We start from the raw sequence: 19,451 nt of genomic DNA on the forward strand, positions 1-19,451 counted from the left end.
GAAGGCTTTTGCTAGATACAGTGTATTTTTCTGCTCAGCTTCTTCCCAGGGGTGGGGATACTATTTCGGAAATACCTGCTTTGTTACAGGAGGAGTGTAGTTTGGTAATTTTTCCCCATTTTTTGGCACTTCTGCAGCATGTAGACTGCTTGGTCTAGAGCAGGCAAGGTGGGCCAAGTGGGCTTGGTCTGCAGAGCTGAAAGCGGAGTGATCCATTTCCTTCCTTCTGCACAATGTGAGCGACCAGAACACCTGGCAGATGACTGGTGGTTAGCCTGGGGCATGCCCTGGGTTGCTACTCCCCCAGGTTAAATGAAGCTGGTATTTTTAGATTAGAGCAATGTATATCTCTGATCCTGCTGTTTGCTAATGAATGTTGAAGTTCGAAGAAAGTCCAAGATTCAATCAAAACAAAAACCAACAATAAAAGTTATTGTGAACTTTTCTTCAAATGTACAGTTCTTTCTTCCTTTCAAAGGTATGGTTAGTTTGCCACTGAGATGTTTGGCTAAGTTTTCTTTTTTTTTTTTACCCTCACTGAACTCAATTTTAAAATTTAGTATTTCTCTGAATGTAAAAGGAAAATATTTGTTTGGAAAACAACTGATTAAGAAAAACCCCAAACCCAAATCCATTACTCTCACTGAAGTATTTTGTCTGAATTGCCAAAAATACGTTAGTGATGTGAAATAACATTTCTTTCTTCTGATGTGTAGTATCAACTGAAAGGTTTTTCCCAGCTCTCCTCTTCATGGGGAAAACTTCTAAGGGAATGACTCCTGTGAGCTTCAGAGGCAGCAGCTTCCCACATGGGACTGCAAACTTTATTCACTCTCACCCTAAGGCACTGCAATGGCTTGATGTGGAGAGGAAAGTTTATTTTACTGAGGGAAAACCATGCTGTTGTTCTCTGCTGAGAGCCCAGACCCTTTTCCTGCCCTTCAGGGTCCCCCACAGTTTGTCCCTCTGACTTTATGAGTGATGTTGCCTGAGCTGCTGGATCATGCAACTGTCTCTGGAGTGGTGTTTGCCCAGGGTGACAAGAAGCTTCTGCTTTGATTTATATCCTCCAGCTCAGGCAGTGACTGGCCCTGTGGTCAGCAGAACTTTGATGTAACAGATTTCCAGGCTGTATTTGGATAGCTGCTGCCTCAGAGTCAGCCAGGGATGTGTAGGTGTGAACACATGGCTCAGTGCAGTGCTTATACCTGCTCCCCATATGTTCAAGCATGTCTTTGCTTACCAGGGTAATGATTGTTATTGGAATTTGCTGAAGAAATTTATGATCTATGTGATTACTTCCTCAAAATAAAACAATAGAAAACAAATAGAAGTAATAAGAATGTTAATTTTGAAAAGTTACAGTAAGATCCCTCAGCAGAAGGGAAAGGTAGAGGCACCAGGAGTTTCGACATACAGGGGGATGGGTTTGTCTGCAGGAAACCAACCTAGGGACAAATACAGCAGATAGTTTTTAAACTTATTCCCAAACCCTCAGAAGGAATGTTGAAGATACTGCCACTCTGGTCTAACTCTGCATTTTGTCCCCTGATCTTCTGTTCTTGTCTCTTAAGCAGTTGTGTTTATTGAATACCATTTCTCCTGCTTTCTTTTCATATCTTGCCAAATGGAAGGGCTGAGTAACACATTGTCCTAAATGCAGAGCTTGATCAACAAAAAGGCCCAGCAGTGGACACTAGTGGAGAAACCAGTGGCTGCAACAGCTCTGGCTGGAGGGATGGCATGGCTGCCTGGTCATGGTCACTCTCCCTGTTGGGCCACAGCTGGGAGCTGTCACATGGCTGTAGCAGGGAGGAGAGTCCATTGCATCACCTTCATGTTATATCACCTGCAGCGATATGCAAAGCCTGCATTACTGGTAACTGTTACATGGATAACAAACATCTATCCCCATGTTCCGGATGGCTTCTCCGTGTCCCAAATGCTTGTGCAAAAAACCTGTTGTCTGAGAAAACTCAGCAAAAAGTGTCCAAACCTGTGTCTGTCTGCATGAATCTGGCTCAGTCTTTGTTTGAAAGACAGGCGCCTGCCAAGGAAGGCGGGGACCTCCCTTGGAATGGAAAATATTACCTCCTATCTTCAAACTTATTATGACTTTGATATGAGGGGGCTGTCAGGCAAAGATAAGGGAAAAGGAATAACAGTTATTTACTTAAACAAACAAACAAACAAATAAATAAAACAAGGCAAACAAACAAAGCGCAGACCCTGTCCCAGCCTCTCTCGGCACCTTCCCCTCCGGTGCAGTTCCGCGCACAGCCGGCAGGGGCGGTGCCGTGATTCCCCCGCGCCTGCAGGGGGCGCTGTGGGGCAGCTCGGCCACATCTCCCTCATGGGGTAATGGCGGGCGGGCCAGCGGCAGGGAGAGAAAAGGGGCGTCCAGAAAAGGAAGCCTTGGCAAATGCATGGGGACCAGCCAGTCTTAGTGCCTCACTGGCTGGTGAAATGCACTGCAGCAGGAACCTCAGGCTGGAACTGCAGGGGCGAGCATACCTGGGGTGGCAAAACAAAGTGTAGCAAAAACTTGGAAGTGTGGCAGGAGCTGTGGGGGTCGCGGCAGACGCAGGGTGTTGGGTGAAGTGTAGCACAGAGCCCAAAGCAGTGGCAGAAAACAGTGGGACTGGCCGGTGGCAGCCGGGCTCCTTCTGGAGGGGGAACGGGTCGGAGTCCCTGCTTTTCCCCTGAGTCACCTGAGCAGACGGGAAGGGTCGTTTCCAGTGTTGAAAAGGTCCCAGTTCAACCGCCACTCCTATGAGCAAAGGCTTACCGAAGGCAAGGAGAAGCAGTGAAGAACAGAACTCTGCAGTGCTGGCAAATTCTCCCCACAGCAGCAGCCTGGCACCAAGACTATGACCATCCCTCCTCTGATCCTGAGAGCGAGCCAAGGCCCTCACCCCCAGCCAAAATCTTGCAGTACCTGTGCAATTCCTAAGAGAAAGCCCCCCAGCTTAGAGATGGTAGCAAACTGCACCCTTCCCTCTCCTTCTCCTCCAAGCCACATCTTTTGTCTCTTAAGTATTGTAGTTAACATCTCAGAGGAAACAAATGGGAGAAAATTCCCTCAGAGAAGAAAAAAAAAAGGAAAAATCCTAACCTCCAACATTCCTGTTGAACTGTACTGGCTCTGGAGCTTCTGATTCATGAGGTCTTTTGAGAATTAAGCGTTATACTTAGAAGTGGCATATGAAACTCCTTTGCAGACTATTTGCTCAAATTCTGCATTTCAATCCAAAAGGACCATCAGCTGGACAAAAACATGTGATTAATCTGCTGTTTTCTGCTGGTGCTGTCACACAGTCCCAGGGCTCATAACTGCTGTGCTTCATAGGGCTGCAACCAGGTACTCCACATGTTGAATGATGTAGTGTAATGACAGTGGTCAGGCTTTTTCCATCCTGGGAAGTTTCTACACCTTGGCTGAACATGTTCTCTCTCAGATCTGGTCATACTTCCTGCCTTTCTGCAGGGTAGGAAGTTTTCCTTTGCCCTTCTGACCTGTTCCAGTACTGGTACGTGGATGTGCCTGCAGCAGCAGTTCTCTAAAGCCACAGGAGTATGAAAAACATGGTGATATTTTTTTCATTTGTCTCTTTGTTCTTGAGATTTTTACACTCACGCTTTTCAGAATCAGAAAGAAAACTTTCAGGAAGCTTACCTTAAAATCAAGAATACTGGTACACATGAGTTGATGGTCCCCAGAGCAAGAATGCAGCAAAGTGGACAGTACTGTTTTGCAGCAGCAACAGAAGGTCCATCCACCACCATCAGACTGTCTATCTCTGTCCCACTGTCTCAGGGCGGAATGCATCTCCCAGGGCTTGCCACTGGCTTACAGCAGCAGTGTTATCAGGAATCAGTCTTTGTCCTTTCCCCTCCTTACCTCTCCTTCTGGGGGGATGATGGAACGGTCTGACCCCTTTCGGGCTAAAGCTGCATGTGGAGTGTAGAGTCAGGTTTGTGGCAAAGAGGTGAGCTAACTCTCACAGGAATCCTTTGTTTTGTGTCTGTGTTTCAGCGAGGTGAAAACTACGGAGGAGAAAGCTTACTTCATATTACATGAAGGAGGGATGTGTGTGATTCCCACCCTTTCCTCACGTTGTGGCAGTCAGTGTGCGCAACACAGTGCGCGTGTGTGCATCCTTGGATGGCTGATCCTTGGTGTTTGTTTTTGAATGGGGTGAGGGCTGTCTGCTAAGAAGTGCTGTCAAGAAGTGTAGTTGATGGACGTTGGAATATCTGGTGAAATTTGTGAAGCAGTCATGCAATGTTCATTCATCTACTGTAGTTTCACTTAGGGCTGTACCATTTGTCTGCCCATGTCTTGTGGTGGTAATAACAGGGCTTGAGATTTTCTCTCCTACTTCTGTTTTTCCCCTCCCTTCTTCCATGTTTCTATGTTTCTTTCATTTTTCTTCTTCCCCCCTTCTCTTTCTCTCTCTCTTTTCTTCTCCCCCTCCCTGCCCCCACTCCAGCAAGGCTGATGGATATGCAGAGTATGTTAAGAGGCGAGCAATACTGTCACTGAGCTGATGGTGCTCAGTGACTCCTCGGGCTTCTGGCTGGTCTGTACTGCAGGAGCTTGACACCCTGACCACTGAGGCATAAAAAACAGAGAATTGGAAGCTTCAGCCTGACAGGCACTGGAGCATCCCCCAGAGAGGGTCCACGATGTGTGTCTGTGTGTGAGTGTGGGGAGGAGGGCAGTGAGGATGGTGGGGGAGGAGGGCAAGACAGGAGAGGATGAAACAATGAAATGTCAGCCCATTCCCACCCACAGCCCTGCTGCAGCAGTGATAAACGTTTGGAAAGTGCTGCTGCCCACTCCATGGCATGCATAGCATCAGCATGGAATGGATGTGTCTGTGCAGCTCCAGGAGAATAGGAGAGGGGAGGGAGAGAGGGATGGAAGGAGGGAGGAAGGGATCAAGGAAAAGAAGGAGAGTGCTGAGAGAGCTGAAAATGAGTTGTCATATTGTCCAGGGGGAGAATGCTTCCCCTTGGGATGAAGCTTTTGCAGGCATGAAACAGCTCATTGTGAGCTTGTTTCAAGCCTGGGGTGCTCCTGGTGCAGGAATGACAGGACAAGCTTTTCTGTGCACTCTGTGCAAACAGCCCACAACAGCGATCTACATCTGCTGTTCTGTCCACTCTGTCCCTGGGTCCATGCCCTGCACAGCTCTCAGGAAGGATGTAGCAGCAAGGCTCACTCCCTTCTGCTTTTGTGTGTCATGTCAGCCAGGCAGCACAGCTGTTTTGTGCAACTAAACCAGGGCTAAACCTTTGAAAATCTCACTTCCCTGTTGAAAGAAAGAAATACAGTCCCAGGGGAAGGTGGTGTGTGATAGCCTTCTTGTAGAACAGGCACCAAGAGAATGAAAGGATTTCATTGTGCCACACATGGAGGAGAATGTGACCATGACTTCAGGCCTGGGAAACATTGTGACTCTCACAAGTGAAGTTCCCAGACAGACCTGTGCCTTGGTGCTTTGCAGGCTTGGGCAAATACCAGAAACACAGGCTGGGCCAGAGACGAGCAGGATGCCCAGGAGCTATAGAAGCAGGGAAAAATCAGGGAGGACTTTGGGTGAGACAACAGCCTCAATTGTGTTCATGCAGAGGCAGAAAGGACCTAAGAGAAGCTGCTGTGTCCTGCAGGAGAGAGATGTATTCCCTGTCTGATGGAAGGCAATGGGGATGCTCTTGCCACTGGCTGCAGTATGTCAAGTGGCTCCTCACATCTCTTTGGGTATTGTCAACTTTGCTATGCATTACTCTTTTAGAATGAACACTCTGACAGAGGAAACCTTCAGGCATTGAAGTCATCCATCAGCCATAGGGACAGCAGCAGAGAAGAACTGTAGGTCCTGTGTACTTCCCCGTGAAGAAGGGTTTGAAGCAGCTCCATTTTTCCTGGCTCAGGGTGAAGTAATGCCATTCCTTAGAGGCAATAAGGAAAACCCTGCTCTGAGCTTGTGAAGAGTTGTTGGCACAGCAAGGTGTGCTAAGTGTGGAAGTGCTTGCTGCTGCATACTTTGGACCTTCTCTCTATGGAAGCTGTGTTGGGGAGAGACAGTAGGTTGATCCTAGTAAGTGTCATGGGTCCGAAGGGCTGCAGAACAGAAACAAGGAAGAGATGCTAGCAGAGATTTCCTGTAGCAGACTAGTGTTGGGCTGGTGCTGCTGTCAGCACTCTCAGTCTGTTCATCTCGTGATGCAGGCACAGAGGCAGCTCGTTTACACTGAAGCAGAATCACATGGAGATCAAGCCATCCTGTACCTGGCCCTATGTTTTGGTGACCAGAGCATCATCCCCTCTTCCCTGGAACCAGTGTGCCAGCAAGTGGCCTAAACCATGGCCACTCGCTGGCCAGGAGACCCATATGTGGTTTCCAGGTTGGGTCTATAGATGGCACAGGACAAGGGTGCTGACCATGAGTTGCTCAGGACACACTGTCAGGGTTCCACTGCCTAGCTGGGGTTATGGCAGCTCCTGAGTATGGGGTCATGGCTATGCCAATGCCAAGGACCAAAACAGGCAAGGGTCATGGCAAGCATCTGCTGTGACCTGTCAGCCCTCAAATCTTGCCTTAGGAAACATACCCTTTCCCCTGCTGTGCTGTGCTTGTATACATTTACATGTGGGAGAGGGAGAAGGGAAGGAGGAACAAAGAGAGAGAGGAGGAAATTTGTAATTCAATAAATATTTCCTAATAAAACAGCAGCAGTGTTGGCATTTGTGTGGTGGAGGGGCCAGGTCAGAGGCCCATGGTGCAAGGGTCGGTTCTGAAGAGCTTGCAGCTGAAATATGAAGCAGGTGACATATGAAGAGAACAAACAGATGGGAAGAATGGGAGCTGATGAGGAGATAAATAGCTGTAATTTTTTAAGCCTTTTTTTTGCCTTTGTCTGGAGGGTTCAAATCTGTCTGCAGCTGAAGCAAACATCCCTCTCCTTGGGTTACAGTGTTGGAGAAATATCTGGGACCCTGGCAAGTTTTCTATGAAAGGTATCCAGTATCTAGAAATTGTCTGGTTCATCTTCTTCTGCAGCAGAGACTGTATCTGGACAGCCCTGTCCTTGTGTCATGCCTCTCGCCTGAGACCTGTAGGGCTGGAGAGGCAAAGGCCAGCCCCATCAGTGTGTCCCAGAGGCTTCTCCATCTCTCCTTATTTCCTTGCTCCTGCAGCAAGTTCAGGAGGCCTGGATTGCAGTGCAAAAACGACAGGTAAAAGATGTTTGCACCCATTTACTTGATAATTTGTTCAACATTCCCTTTCCTCAAGGCAGTGTCCACCAGTGCTTTTACTGTGGCTGTCAGTGGAGCAGAGCACACACTGGAGAGCCCCTTTACTTCAGAATGGTAACTGTCATCTCAAATCAAATGACCTTTTATTCTGTCTTTGTCTCTTTAACTTAGGGAGTGAGTTTTCTGGGAGCCCATACAGCCACCCACAATATTCAACATACAACGACTCCTGGAGGTTTCCCAACCCTGGACTCCTGGGTAAGTGTTCACCCCTGTCTTGAGAGATCAGCACAAGGTGTGCAAGTGTTTGTCTGGCCCTGGGGTGGGCAGAATGTGTGTCCCAGCTTGTCCTCAGTCGTGTTTAGACTCAGAATGGGACTGCAGGTCCCCACTGGGGTGCATGATTGCTCTTGGTTCACTTTGCCAACAAGAAGACCTGGCCCAAATATCTTGTCTTCCTGCTTCTGATAAAAATTCTTCCAGACACATAGGGTATTGCTGGAAAGCAGGCTCACCATGTTTTTTGAGGGTAAGGGACCCTTTTCAGACAAAACTTCTGGTGCCAGTTTGCTTGCAGCCAATTGTAAGCTCCTATGCTTCCTATGACATTGCTGCTTGCTTGTGCATGTGCTTTGCATTTCTCCCTGATCTCATGTTGTGTTTGCTTCCCAGTTGTGTGTATGCCCACTCCATCTCTCCTCAGCAAGGGACCACTGTGGTACAGCCTCACTGATGCCAGCATGGTCCTTATGAGCAGTGGGAGACAGAACCCCTGTAACTCCTGCAGGATCATAGCCCTCATGTGAAGGATAAACATAATCCATTTTACACCCCGTCAAAAGCTGGCCCACTTTGACCTTATATACATGTAGCATGCAGTAATTAGAATTTTTCCCTGCATAATTTGCATGGATGAGGTAAGTAAAATACCAATTAATTGTCATCTCTCAACACAGGAGTAGCATGCCTTAGAGATTTCCAGATTTATGGATGACAGGGCTGTTATATGTGACCTCCAGCAGCGAAATAATTTTGAATTTTTGTCATACTTTTTTCATCCAGTTTCTTTGTTTTAAGTAATTGAGTCCCCATGTAATTGAACCACCCAGACTGTATTCATCATGGTTCTTGTCCTTAAACAAATCCTTTGGGAGCAATAGACAGCCTCTGCCTCTCATGCCATGGTGCTGGTATAATGCTGTTATTTGCTGTGCCACATTTAAGGGTTTGTTAGCGCTTCCATCATAAATCAACAGACAGATCTTCAGCTAATATGGATGGGCATAGCTGCACAAAGCCAGGGGAGTCCCCATGCTTAAACCCACTGTTTCCATGGCCACAGCCAGTGGTGCTGGCAGAATTTTGGTTGGGCAGCATGGGGAAGATCCTTTCGCCAGAGGCAAGAGCACACACCATGCTTTCTTCATTTCTCATTTTGCAACTCCTTTTGAATCAAGAAAGCTGCTTCAGCAGTGTTCTGCATCATGGATAGGCCTGGGAAGCCAGGTTTTGTGTAAAACAACAAAAAAAAACTTAAAAAAAAATTCCTTCTGAAGTGTTCAAGAAATTGGCATGATACTAAAAGTAAATGACAACCCAGCTCTCATCCTGCTTTTCTGCATGAAGACAGGACTTCTGGAGAGGCTCCTGGGCTGTTGACTATGTTCCTGCCTGTGGATATTCACCTCTGTTAGAAGGGTGTGCACTCTATCTGCGGCCATCCCAAAGCCATTCCTGAGCAACCCCACAGGCGTGGGCAGTGGCCCTTCCATTCTGCTGGCAGTAGGTTGCAGCCTGCTCAGCTCTTTGTTGGAGGTGATGGACCTGTACCAGTTCTGAGCATGCTGTCCTCAGTGCTGGGCAAGGTAGGTCCCTGTGATGCCCTGAAGATGCTGAAGATGGGTAGGTCTGGGTCAGCAGAAGACTTTATACAGAGGCTAGTCATGAGGCAACTGCTTGCTGCCAGGCTAGCCATATCCTGTGGCATATCCTTTTTTCTACATTCATCCTCTTTTTCTCATTTCCTTTTTGGATCATGGATTTTGGGGGCAAATTGCAACTTGCCTTTGACATATGAGCAGTTATGGGGATAGTGTGCTCCTTACAGCAAAGCTCATTCTCTGGCTGGAGGGGATATCTTCAGCAGTATTTACCCAGCATCCTGTGAACATATGTCTAAATGAGGCAAGGGCAACAAGAATCAGTCTATCATATTTTTTCCAGAAACTGTAGCTTTCCTGAAATTGAAGTGTTTCATGCTATAATGTCAATGCCGATTTTTTTTTTTCTGTTGGAAAATGTAAAATATATAATCTTGGCTTCCTTATTTTTGTCCTCTTCAATATACTTTGTTTAAGCATTTAAAAAAAAAAGAAAAAAGAAATGTGAGTTTTTGTTCTGCAGCAAGTCCTAAAGATGAACTTACCATTTCAGTTTAGTCTGGTCACAGAACTGGGTGGGGGCTGGAGTTTCCTGGCGAGGGAATCCCCTGTCTGACCATGGGCAGGTTCAAATACCGTGGTATGATCTGATCACGAATGTGTCTGCAATAAACCACAGTCTATGGCTCAGATGTCTCTTGTGCCTTACAGAGATCCCTCTTATGCACAGCTCTACCTTTGTCACTGGACGCCTGATCCTACAATCCCTTCTGCCTAGTGCCTGCTAATCCTACTGGTAGTTTAGGGCAAGTAGGAGTCTGTGGCAGGGCCTTTAAACCTGCCCCAAGTCTCCCTGCACACCCAGAAGGTGCTGTGTGATGAGCCTGGGCACACGCAGTGGAGAATAGGTTAATTTGAACTATATCCAGGATGCTTCCATTCCTCTCAGGAGTATACGTGAGGCATTTAGTAATTCTCTCCCGAGAACAAGCTCTGGCAGTATCGGCCTCAGAGTAGAAACCTTGACAAAATTAATCAGGACTGGTACATTACCTGACACAGTTTGTTTTACAAAGTCCTGCTCCTTTCACTGAGATGAAAGTGTAATACTATAAGCACTTAGCAGCACCTACGTTCAATTAATTCCCTGTGCTGGCAAGGAAGAATTGCACCACAGCAATCACACAAGTCTGAGACCTGTGAAAGAGGAGCTAAAAGGAGAAATGCCATGATTTGCAAGTGGAGGAAATGATACTTGGATTGAAAAATTATATTTGGGGGAGAGTGAAAGAGAGATGAGAATAGCGAGAAAGCTTTGGTTTTTAGTCCCCAGTCTTTGTCCTGTATGTTATGGAGCAGCAGGGAGGGGTATGTGGTGGTGTCTTCAGGGGAAGACAGAGCTATATTCATGCAGACACTGGGAACTGGTTGTCTGGCCCCAGCAGAACACCAGTGACTCACCATTACCCTGCTGTCTGCTCTGCCCTTGCTTTGATGCTTCTCACCTCTGCACCAGACACCAAGCCTCTTCTGCCCCAGCTGTCGTGAAATCAGTGCAGATGGGGGACTGTGCTCCCTCCTCTCTGGGGCAGTCCCAGATTCTGTGCCCCATGGCTCCTGGGGAAGAGAAGACAATCAAGCCACGGTCCTTTAGAAAGGTCAACAGAAGCAGGGGCAGAAGTCAGTTATCTGCTGCAGTTTTGCAATGTCTTCATGTTCTTGCATCCTGCATCACCCTGGTGGCATCCACACCTCTTTTGGTGTCGGACACATGACTGGCTTTGCTGTGGGGAATGACTCAGTCACCCCTCAACCACAGCAAGAGTGAGGACAGTCCCCGAGTTCTTGGAGGAACGTGCTGGGAAGAGGACATAAACCCTGGCCACTTGTGTTGTCTGGCTTAGTGGCTGAAGTAGTGGATGCACATGGAGGCACATGTATGAGCACATGGGAGGCAAATGTGCATGTTTAGGGCTCAGGCTGTTGGCACATAGTGGTGCATACCAGCATAGGATCAGCTCAACATGTGCATGCTAAGGGCAGATAACAGCAACACTGTCTAATGAAGAAAAAAAGTCATTTTTTGTTGGCTTGTAGCATTTGTCTCAATCCTTCTCACTGTGGGTTCTGTTTGATGCAGTGTCCCTGCTCACACGTAGATGTGATCCCTGTGCGTGGGCTGGGAGGGTTTGGCTGCGCCATCGCTGGGCCATGTCTGCCAGTTCTGGCAAGACATCACGCAAGGGCAGGGCTAGAAGCCTCTCAGTTAGGAATAGATTCAATTCCTCTGTGGGATTCTGTGGAAAGATTAAAGAACAAGTAGGCACTAGAAATGACTGTGTCAAGAAATAAATTGATGATAGTATGAATTAGAAAGGAAAAATGACAGAAGGATGGACTAGTCTGTTCTGGATGGGGGCATGGTGACAGGAAGAGTGAGTGATTTCATTTTTCACTTTAAATACAAGCTTATTTGATTGCACAGCTGAAAGGCAAACTGGCAAAATCTAACTTGAGAGAAATAAACGTAAGGCCTTTGGAATGCATGGGAGAAATATTGGGCTTTTTGTAGCTGCATTGAGTCAGAACAGATGTGGAGGAAGAGGGAGTGTGAAAATAAAGGCTCTGACCCCCAAAAGACCCCATTTACCCCAGAACTTCAGAAAGCACTGCGTCCAGCTCTGGTGGGACCCACACACTGCTCCATGAGTCAGGGTGAAGTTGTTTGGTGCCGCTGGATTCCCCCTGTGTGTTTTTCCTCCTGCCATGGCTAGTGCTAGTGCTGATGGCAGTGAGGACTGGGATCTCTGATGACCACCATCACTGCCTGCTTCACACTGAGCTCCTGGTGCTGAGACAGGCGAGGACAGCAGTTCCACCTGGCTTTACACTGGCCTGTGAGATGTTTTACCTTAAGGTACTGCCTGCCATGATCCCCATGGACATCTGTGCAGCTGAATTGGCCATAAGGGGACATGGGCCAGCAAACTGGGCACCCCAAGAGGGCAGCTCCCAAAGAGCATCCTCAAAACCCCAGCTAGATATGGCATGCACATTTCAAGGTCTGATCAGCTGTTAACTTTTGCCTTTACTCATTCAAGAGTGGCCAGTTCAACCAGAAAAGTTTTCTCTGCTTTCAATGGCTTGAGTTTGGCTGGGATACAAAGTATACAGCATTTAATTTTAGGCTACCCATGAGAATGGTGTTCATTGTCCTTGTGAAGCTTTCCAGTATTCTCCAGGAAATATAGCTTATGAGGCTGGGGCTCTCTAACCAGATGTCAGTTACCTGAAAGAAGACTGTCTGTCCAGCCCAGGATAGCAGTTGTGGTGCCCTCAACAGATAGCACAAGACTACACTTGTGTAAACAGAAGTGGAATGATGACCTGCTGAAGGGATCTGCTGTAACACCATCGTCTATGGCTTAAAATTTTTTACTTTTAGTAAATAACCTAGGTCAGATTGGCTCCTGCCTATGAGTCTGTATAAAGACATCTTTGCAAGTGTTTATCCTGGACAGTGAGTTCATGGACTCTCTGGAATTATTCTTGTGTACCGTAAAACTGTCTTTCTAGTCAGCTAGGACCACACTCCTGAAGATTGCTTTACTTTGTTTAAACCCTTTGCAGTGGGTTTGTCTGATTTTGGATGTCTGAATCAGTAAGGATGCAACTGAGGACAACACAGACCCACACGGTGCGTACAAGCTCCTGTTTTGCCACAGCACTGTGCAGAAGACCCATTCCAGTAGCCAAAGTCCTCTGTTTCTGACCCCTCAAGATTCCAAAGGCAGAGTGCCACATGCTGTGGTGGGATACTGATATGATGAAGTTTTCTTCTCTGACCAACTCTGCTGAGCAGCACATTGCACATATTGGGCAAGAGCAAATGCTGCCTGTGCTCTGTTTTTTGGATGCATCAGCTTGTGCTCCCTTGAAAATGAAAAGCTGGAGGCTGGTGATGAAACCTGAGTTGATCTCCTGATGTGGCACTCTGGACAAAAGCAGCCTAGAAGGAACAGCTGGGCTTGCCTGTCAGATTGAGCCTGTTGGACCCACAGCAGTGAGGTAGCACTGCATTTTGCTAATGGTTAACAGCAACTGTCCCTAATTTTAGGGATTAGGGTAGCCTAAAATCTCTGTGTGATTCTTACTCTGTGCCTGGGCTTTTGAACCAGCAGCCCTCAAGTAATCACTCAGGTAATTTTGGAGCAAACATCAAAGTATTCCTCTGGAGGCTGTACAATAAGAGGAGACGGCAGGAGGCTCTCCGGCCTCCCAGGGAGGAAGGCTTTTTGCTCAGCTCAGAGCATGTTACCAACAGCACCAGGCATGCCAGCTGGGTTCCCCTTCCAGCTCCAGAGGGTGTGTAGGGCCATGGTGGCAGAACAATTGGGGCCCTGCTACACTCAGGCTATGCCTAGGGACTGGGCAACCACTGGACCTGCAGGAGCCGTGTTTGCTAGAGTCTGGGATGGGAAGTGAACAACCAAAAAATGCACCTTTGGTTTCACCGCCACTGATGCTTTCCTAAGGGGTCCACAGTCCTTACTGAGGTGGTGGCATCACCTTTTCCTGGTGGGGCCAGCTCCTCTGTGTCACTGAGGCAGCAGAAGTCACTGCCTCTGCGGCAAGTCAGGGCTGTGAAGATCCTTGACAGTGTCTGATAGACTGCTGTCCCATGTGTGTTGAAGGCAGGGAACTTAGGATGGAAGGCAGCTCTCAGACAGGACCACTCATGAAAACAAACCTTACCGCCCTTACTGCTCCAGAGCTGTTACTCACATTGGCTCATTGTTGCTCATCCAAACCCCTCCTGATGGTCTCAGATGCATGTGGCTGAGTATCAGTCCTTCCAGAGGGGTTCTTTCACACTGTGATGTGCCTCACATCCCATGTGTGTGAAACTGGTGACTTGCAGACCAAACTGGTAGAACCTTGAAGAGAGAAAAGTCCCTTCTTAGGATGGATTTGAGTTGCTTTCATTGCAGGTATGCTTGGAAGGTTTCTTAAAACTGGTGCTGGCTGGACAGATTGGTATCTCTCTGGATACTGGTCAAAGACTCTTCCGCATTCAAATAAATAGTCCATGTTCCTGGTGATCCTTGGGATCATAATCATCCTATCCTCCAGTGCTTAGACCTGCAGGACAAAGAATTTTCACCAATATTTTTCAGGCCTTTTCTTGGTAAACAAGTGCTTTCATTGAAATACTTTGAATGCTTTGGGGTTCAACCTCCTCCTTTTAAAAGGAGGGGGAAAAAATAAAAGAAGTCAGAGTATGGTAGTGTGTTGGGGTTGGAATATCTTGACTTTCTGTTCTGAAAAGTAATTAACTTCTTTTTGCGAAGTAAAGGAAGTTGATGTTTTGCGTGAAGGAATGGAAGAAGGTATTGAATCGCAAGCAGCAATGCAGAGCAGTGGTAGCCTCCTTCTCATGCAGAATGCATGAATGCAATTTTCATTCTATTTACCCGGCCTTTACTGAAGCTTTGGCTGGAGTGCTTTCTGACAGCCATTGTCAGAACAATGCAAGCTGGCAGCTCTCCACCTTTGTCTTCCTCACAGTGGTCTCGTCTCTCACAGGCTCCCCCTACTACTACAGCGCTACAGCCCGTGGAGCAGCCGCACCACCTGCTGCTGCCGCCTATGACCGCCACTGACGCCAGAGCTCAGGGCACCGGCACTGACAGCACACGCGTCTGGGACAACCGTGACGACTCATCTTGCTGCCACCATGCCAGCCACTCCAAAAGGGAAGGAGAAAGTACCTAGTAGGAACATGATAATTGAAATTTTGCTCTTAAAGCTTGTTGGACTGATTATTGTATTCTTAAATCTGGTTGGGTCCTGAATCAAACAGAGAAACAGGAGGAAGTGGCACTCCTGGAGCTCTGTGTGGTCAAAAATGTGTGGTAGCTTCATGTTCTTTGCAGCCGGCTGGCTACTGCTTTAATCGCCTGCGGGTGCCATGGCTGTATCTGGGGATAAGGAAGAGGTGTGAGCAGCTCCCCTTGGGGCAGCTCCCTCTTGCTGCACACTGAAACAGGCTGTGAGACTTAAGGCAATTTTCTTTCCTTCTTTTTCTTTTCTTTTTCTTTTTTCTTTTCTTTTCTTTTTTTTTTTTTTTTGTGTGGCAAAGAAAAAATCAGTCTGCTCAATTTTACGCAAGCACACCACTGTAAATATTTGCTTGTTTGTATTACTGTAAAAGTAGCTTAAGCATAAACAGCAACACTGTACAAGAATGAAGTCAAAACACATCCAAAAGTGTGTTTTGAAATTGGTGCACTGATTCAAAGAACTCAGTAAGCTTTAAGCAACTTTGAACCAGGTTAACACTCATTGTGGCTGTATTTTGGGCTGATGTTGTTTCTATATAGAGCATCCTATTTGACAGTTGTGTGTGATCATGCTATATGCTGGTATCAAACACATGGGCAACTGAAAGACATAGGCAATTTTGTGATACTTTACTGCTCAATATTAATTTATGTTCATTTGTCATCATACTAAACACTGGAACAAATTCACTGGTTTCAAGTAAATTCCAGGAAGGAATTCCTAAATAACAGTTGACACCTTACATATATCTCTACAGATTGTGTGCTAAATCCCAGTCATGAGAACCCTGAGGGGAAGGCAGAGAAATACTGTGGTTATGATTTTTGTTAAGTGCATATATTGAGTGGGAGGTACCAGGCATGAGGGCAGCTGCACTCACTTTCCAAGCCTAGCTGAAAGGGAAATTACTTGTTTTGGGGTGTTTCTTCATTTCTGTGAAGGCATTGCAGATTCCAGCACGGTAGTCCAGACATGCCTGAGGGGACTTTGGCCTTGCTAATTCTGTGTTTCTTCCCTCCTACTTGAATAGGAAGCACTAATAGTCACACGTTTCAATATGCACCTTGTGGGGGGATAAATTAAGAGAGCAGAGCAGCTACGAATGACCACTAAGCAGCTACACCAATCACTGCCTCTCCATGGAGCCAAGAGAACTGCTGATCTCTCCCTGAAGCCTCCCCCTAGCCCAGACCAAGGCACAGACAACCTCAGCCACATAAGGATGATGGGCATGACCCCATCCCTTCCCTCCTGAGGGCAATGGAAAAGCATCCTGGTCCTGCTGAGATGAAGACCTGGCTGTAGCCTCCTTACTCCTGACCTAACCATCCTCATCCACCCAGAGCTGCCTGGGCTCTTCTGTTGGTGCTTGCCTGCAGAAGGAAGGCTGCTGGTGTCAAACTTGAGATGCACTCCTGTGGAGGAACATTCAAGCAGGTATTCACCAGGTTCCAGCTGTATGAACCTTTCTCTGGCAGCTGCTGAGTTAACACTATTCTCTCTCTTCCCTTCCCACCTCATCACTTGTGCTGCATATCTGGTATCTGTAGTGGCCTCTGATCTGCTGAGAAATTCCCTCTCCCCCTCCAGTGGCATCTTCTCATGGTATGGAAATGCAGCCATCACTTCCAAGTTTCCAGGGCAGATGTGTTCCAATCCTCAGCATGGAGACATCCAGGTCTCACCAGCTCAGTAACATTTCAGCATGATGGTCACAGACCCCATCAGGCATTTTAGCCAGAGTCTTTTTAAATAACACAGAAATATCAGTGAAATGAGTGCCACTTTTATTCTTTCAGCAATTAATTATTGATACACACCTGTTCTTAACAAAAAGCAAATAACGTCATGGAAAATTTATACAAGGAATCTTCTGAAACCATGCTTTGGGTTCATAACTCTCTGCATACCCCATGATTGCTTTCACTCCTTGGACAATACTGGAAAGGGCATTTTTGTCCCTGGGACCCTGTGCGCAACCCTGGCCAAGGGGTGTGCATTGTCTCTGCTCTAAGCGCATGCTTCTTCTCTGTGAGCTCAGGAAGGGCTGTGTCTGTCCAGTGCCTTTGCTGAAGAGATGAGGAACAAGGGTTTGACCACCATTGCTGGTGATGTATCTGAAGCAGAGGTGTGCTGAGTTACACTAGCTGTTGGGACACCATCAGGCTTGGCTAAAACAAGTGTGTGTACCCAGTGAGGGAACTGCAGCTCATAGGCATTGGGTCCTCCACCCACTCTGCCTACTCTCCTGCAATCACATTACTTTTACTTGTTTCATCAGCAGCATGAAATGTGTGACATACATTCATTCAGATAATGTTGAAAAGACCAGACACGAGATTTCAGGAGATGTTATATCTATATTCATGCCAGAAATGCTTGTAGTTGGGCTGGGGATTTTAGAAAGACATGACAGGTGTGTTTCCTCCAGGTGATGGATGTGTGAATACCACTGTCTGAAGTGCTCAGGCCTGACTGGTCTCAAGACTTTCATCAGGGCAGTCCTTGGCCTGCCAGGCATAGTGGTGGGCTCCATCCCAGGTACTCTGGATGCACAGACAGCTACTGAGCAGGGACTTGTGCCTGACCCATCTCCCAAAAGATGGCAGCCATGGCTCACTCACATCTGCTGGGACATCTTTCTGTCATGAGTAGCCAGTACGAGTAAGACGATGGAATATTCATGCCATGCTGCTGGAAATGGCACTTCTTGATAGCACTTTCTGGTTTTGGGAATATTTCACCTGAGATTTACAAACTGCTTTCCTCAGAAAGACTTTCTGTCCATAGTCTTCATAGTGGGAATCCTCCTCCTTGGGGAGCATCTTTGAAAAGCACTGTTGGTAGAAGGCGGTCATCTGGGCAGGACAGAGGATTGCTGGCCTCCATCCATCCTCGGTGGCCTCACTATTTCATGGGGGAGGGGCTGCTGGGTGAGGTGGAGATGGGAAGCAAATGACCCTTAGGGGCTGCTAGGAGGGGAGAGAGCCAGTCCAGTGCTGGGGTTTGGGGTGCCTTGCTAATCCTTCACTTCAGTGCCCTGTGGAGCAGTGAATCATTACTAAACCCTTGCAGAAATGAACCCCATGAAGTGCCTTCAGGCAGTTTCATCACTGAACTCTGTTATAGGTGTGGTTAGATGGAGAGTTTTCCAGTACTTGACACTCCAGCAATAATTTCATCAAATACATTGCTGACACGGGCTAAGAAATTAAATCTTAGAGGTGAAGAGGAAGAATGCTGCTGTAAGACTAAGTCAGTGGAGGCTAGAATCAGGATTGCATGAATGAGGGGAATTCTGACTTGTCAAGGAAACCTTCAGTTGAATGCTATCAGACTGTGACGACAAAGACACAAAATGTGGACACTGAGTTTGTTTATCATTGTGTCTGAAGGTTCAGTTATGGAGATATTATTGTTAGGCAGCTCTACTGACTGCAGAGCTCTGGATGTCTCAGGACTGGATCAACAGGTCAAAAGTTTTCTTTGATCACTGTTGAAGTAGAAAAACAATTGGGGCTCTGGTGTCATGGGGCCAGAGAGTGACTGTTCATTCCAAGATGTCTGAGAAGTTCTCTGATTGGACTGGCAGTTGGTACAACAACATCAGTGCTTGAGGCACTTGGGAAGGAGATGGTGAGGAAAGAAACAGTACCAGGGTACATGGAGCTTACAATCTGTCACCCCTCCTTGACTCCCTGTGGCTGATTCCTCTTGGTGCTGCAGTGTGAGGGCAGTGCACTGGGAGAGAGCAGCACGGTGGGTGAGGGAGGTGTGATAGCCTCACTGTGCCAGGTCTTAGCAGTTACCAGTTGTTGATAAATGCTTTGCCCTGCTGGTCTTAGCTAATGGGGTTATATTCCTGGTTTTCTTCTTCTTTAATTTATGTATTTTACACATCCTTTCAGTATGAGGAGAGAAGAAGCCAAGTAATGGTCTTGCTTATTTCCAGACATAGGTACCCGTAGCTTTAAGAGCTGTGACCTGTAGTAGAGTCAACTTGTGTACCTGTCCCTGGCTCCAACATAGCTCTGACCTTCCCAGTGTCCCAGTACTGTGCTCTTCTCTGCATGCATATGCCACTAGGAAGCATGAGGCCCAAGAGGTAGCAGAGCACTAGGATGACCCACCCCATGACTCTGTCCCAGCCAATTCTGAAAAACCCTGTTTTTTCTTCTGGATTCATTGATGAAATGTTAGATGACCAGCAGCTCTTGGCTAACATGCCCTGAAGTCTCACTAAGCATGCATGATGGTCAGATGTGGGTGCTGTTAGGCAGAGCTGGGCCAGGCAGCCTGCACTGACAGAAGCACTGGGCACACTTTCCAAGCTGCAGCCAACTGCCGCTCCACTCCGGAGGCAGAGTGCTCAGTAGCAACACAAGGCTGGGGATCCCAGCTAGGAAGCCCTGTAGTTTCTCAGATCTGCTCTTGTCACAGGTACGTGTTACCATGGTTTG

The 19,451-nt window shown here is 47.3% G+C and overlaps 1 protein-coding gene across 9 annotated transcripts in view; it reads left to right on the forward strand.

The window, feature by feature from the left end:
* The window catches only part of PAX5 (paired box 5), a gene marked incomplete at both ends in the record, with an annotated part of 126,920 nt that extends 112,110 nt beyond the window's left edge, over window positions 1-14,810 (forward strand). For 6 of the 9 annotated variants that reach the window (XM_084224615.1, XM_084224616.1, XM_084224618.1 and 3 more), the window contains 2 exons: window positions 7,439-7,525; window positions 14,734-14,810. In XM_084224615.1, coding sequence (XP_084080741.1) covers window positions 7,439-7,525; window positions 14,734-14,810 — 164 coding nt within the window. The remainder of the gene's footprint in view (window positions 1-7,438; window positions 7,526-14,733) is intronic. The other 3 variants (XM_084224617.1, XM_084224621.1, XM_084224622.1) reach the window with 1 other exon arrangement.
* Between the last annotated feature and the right edge of the window lie 4,641 nt (window positions 14,811-19,451).

This window comes from Fringilla coelebs, assembly GCF_963513975.1.
Source record: "Fringilla coelebs genome assembly, chromosome: Z".
Classification (NCBI taxonomy): Eukaryota; Metazoa; Chordata; class Aves; order Passeriformes; family Fringillidae; genus Fringilla; species Fringilla coelebs.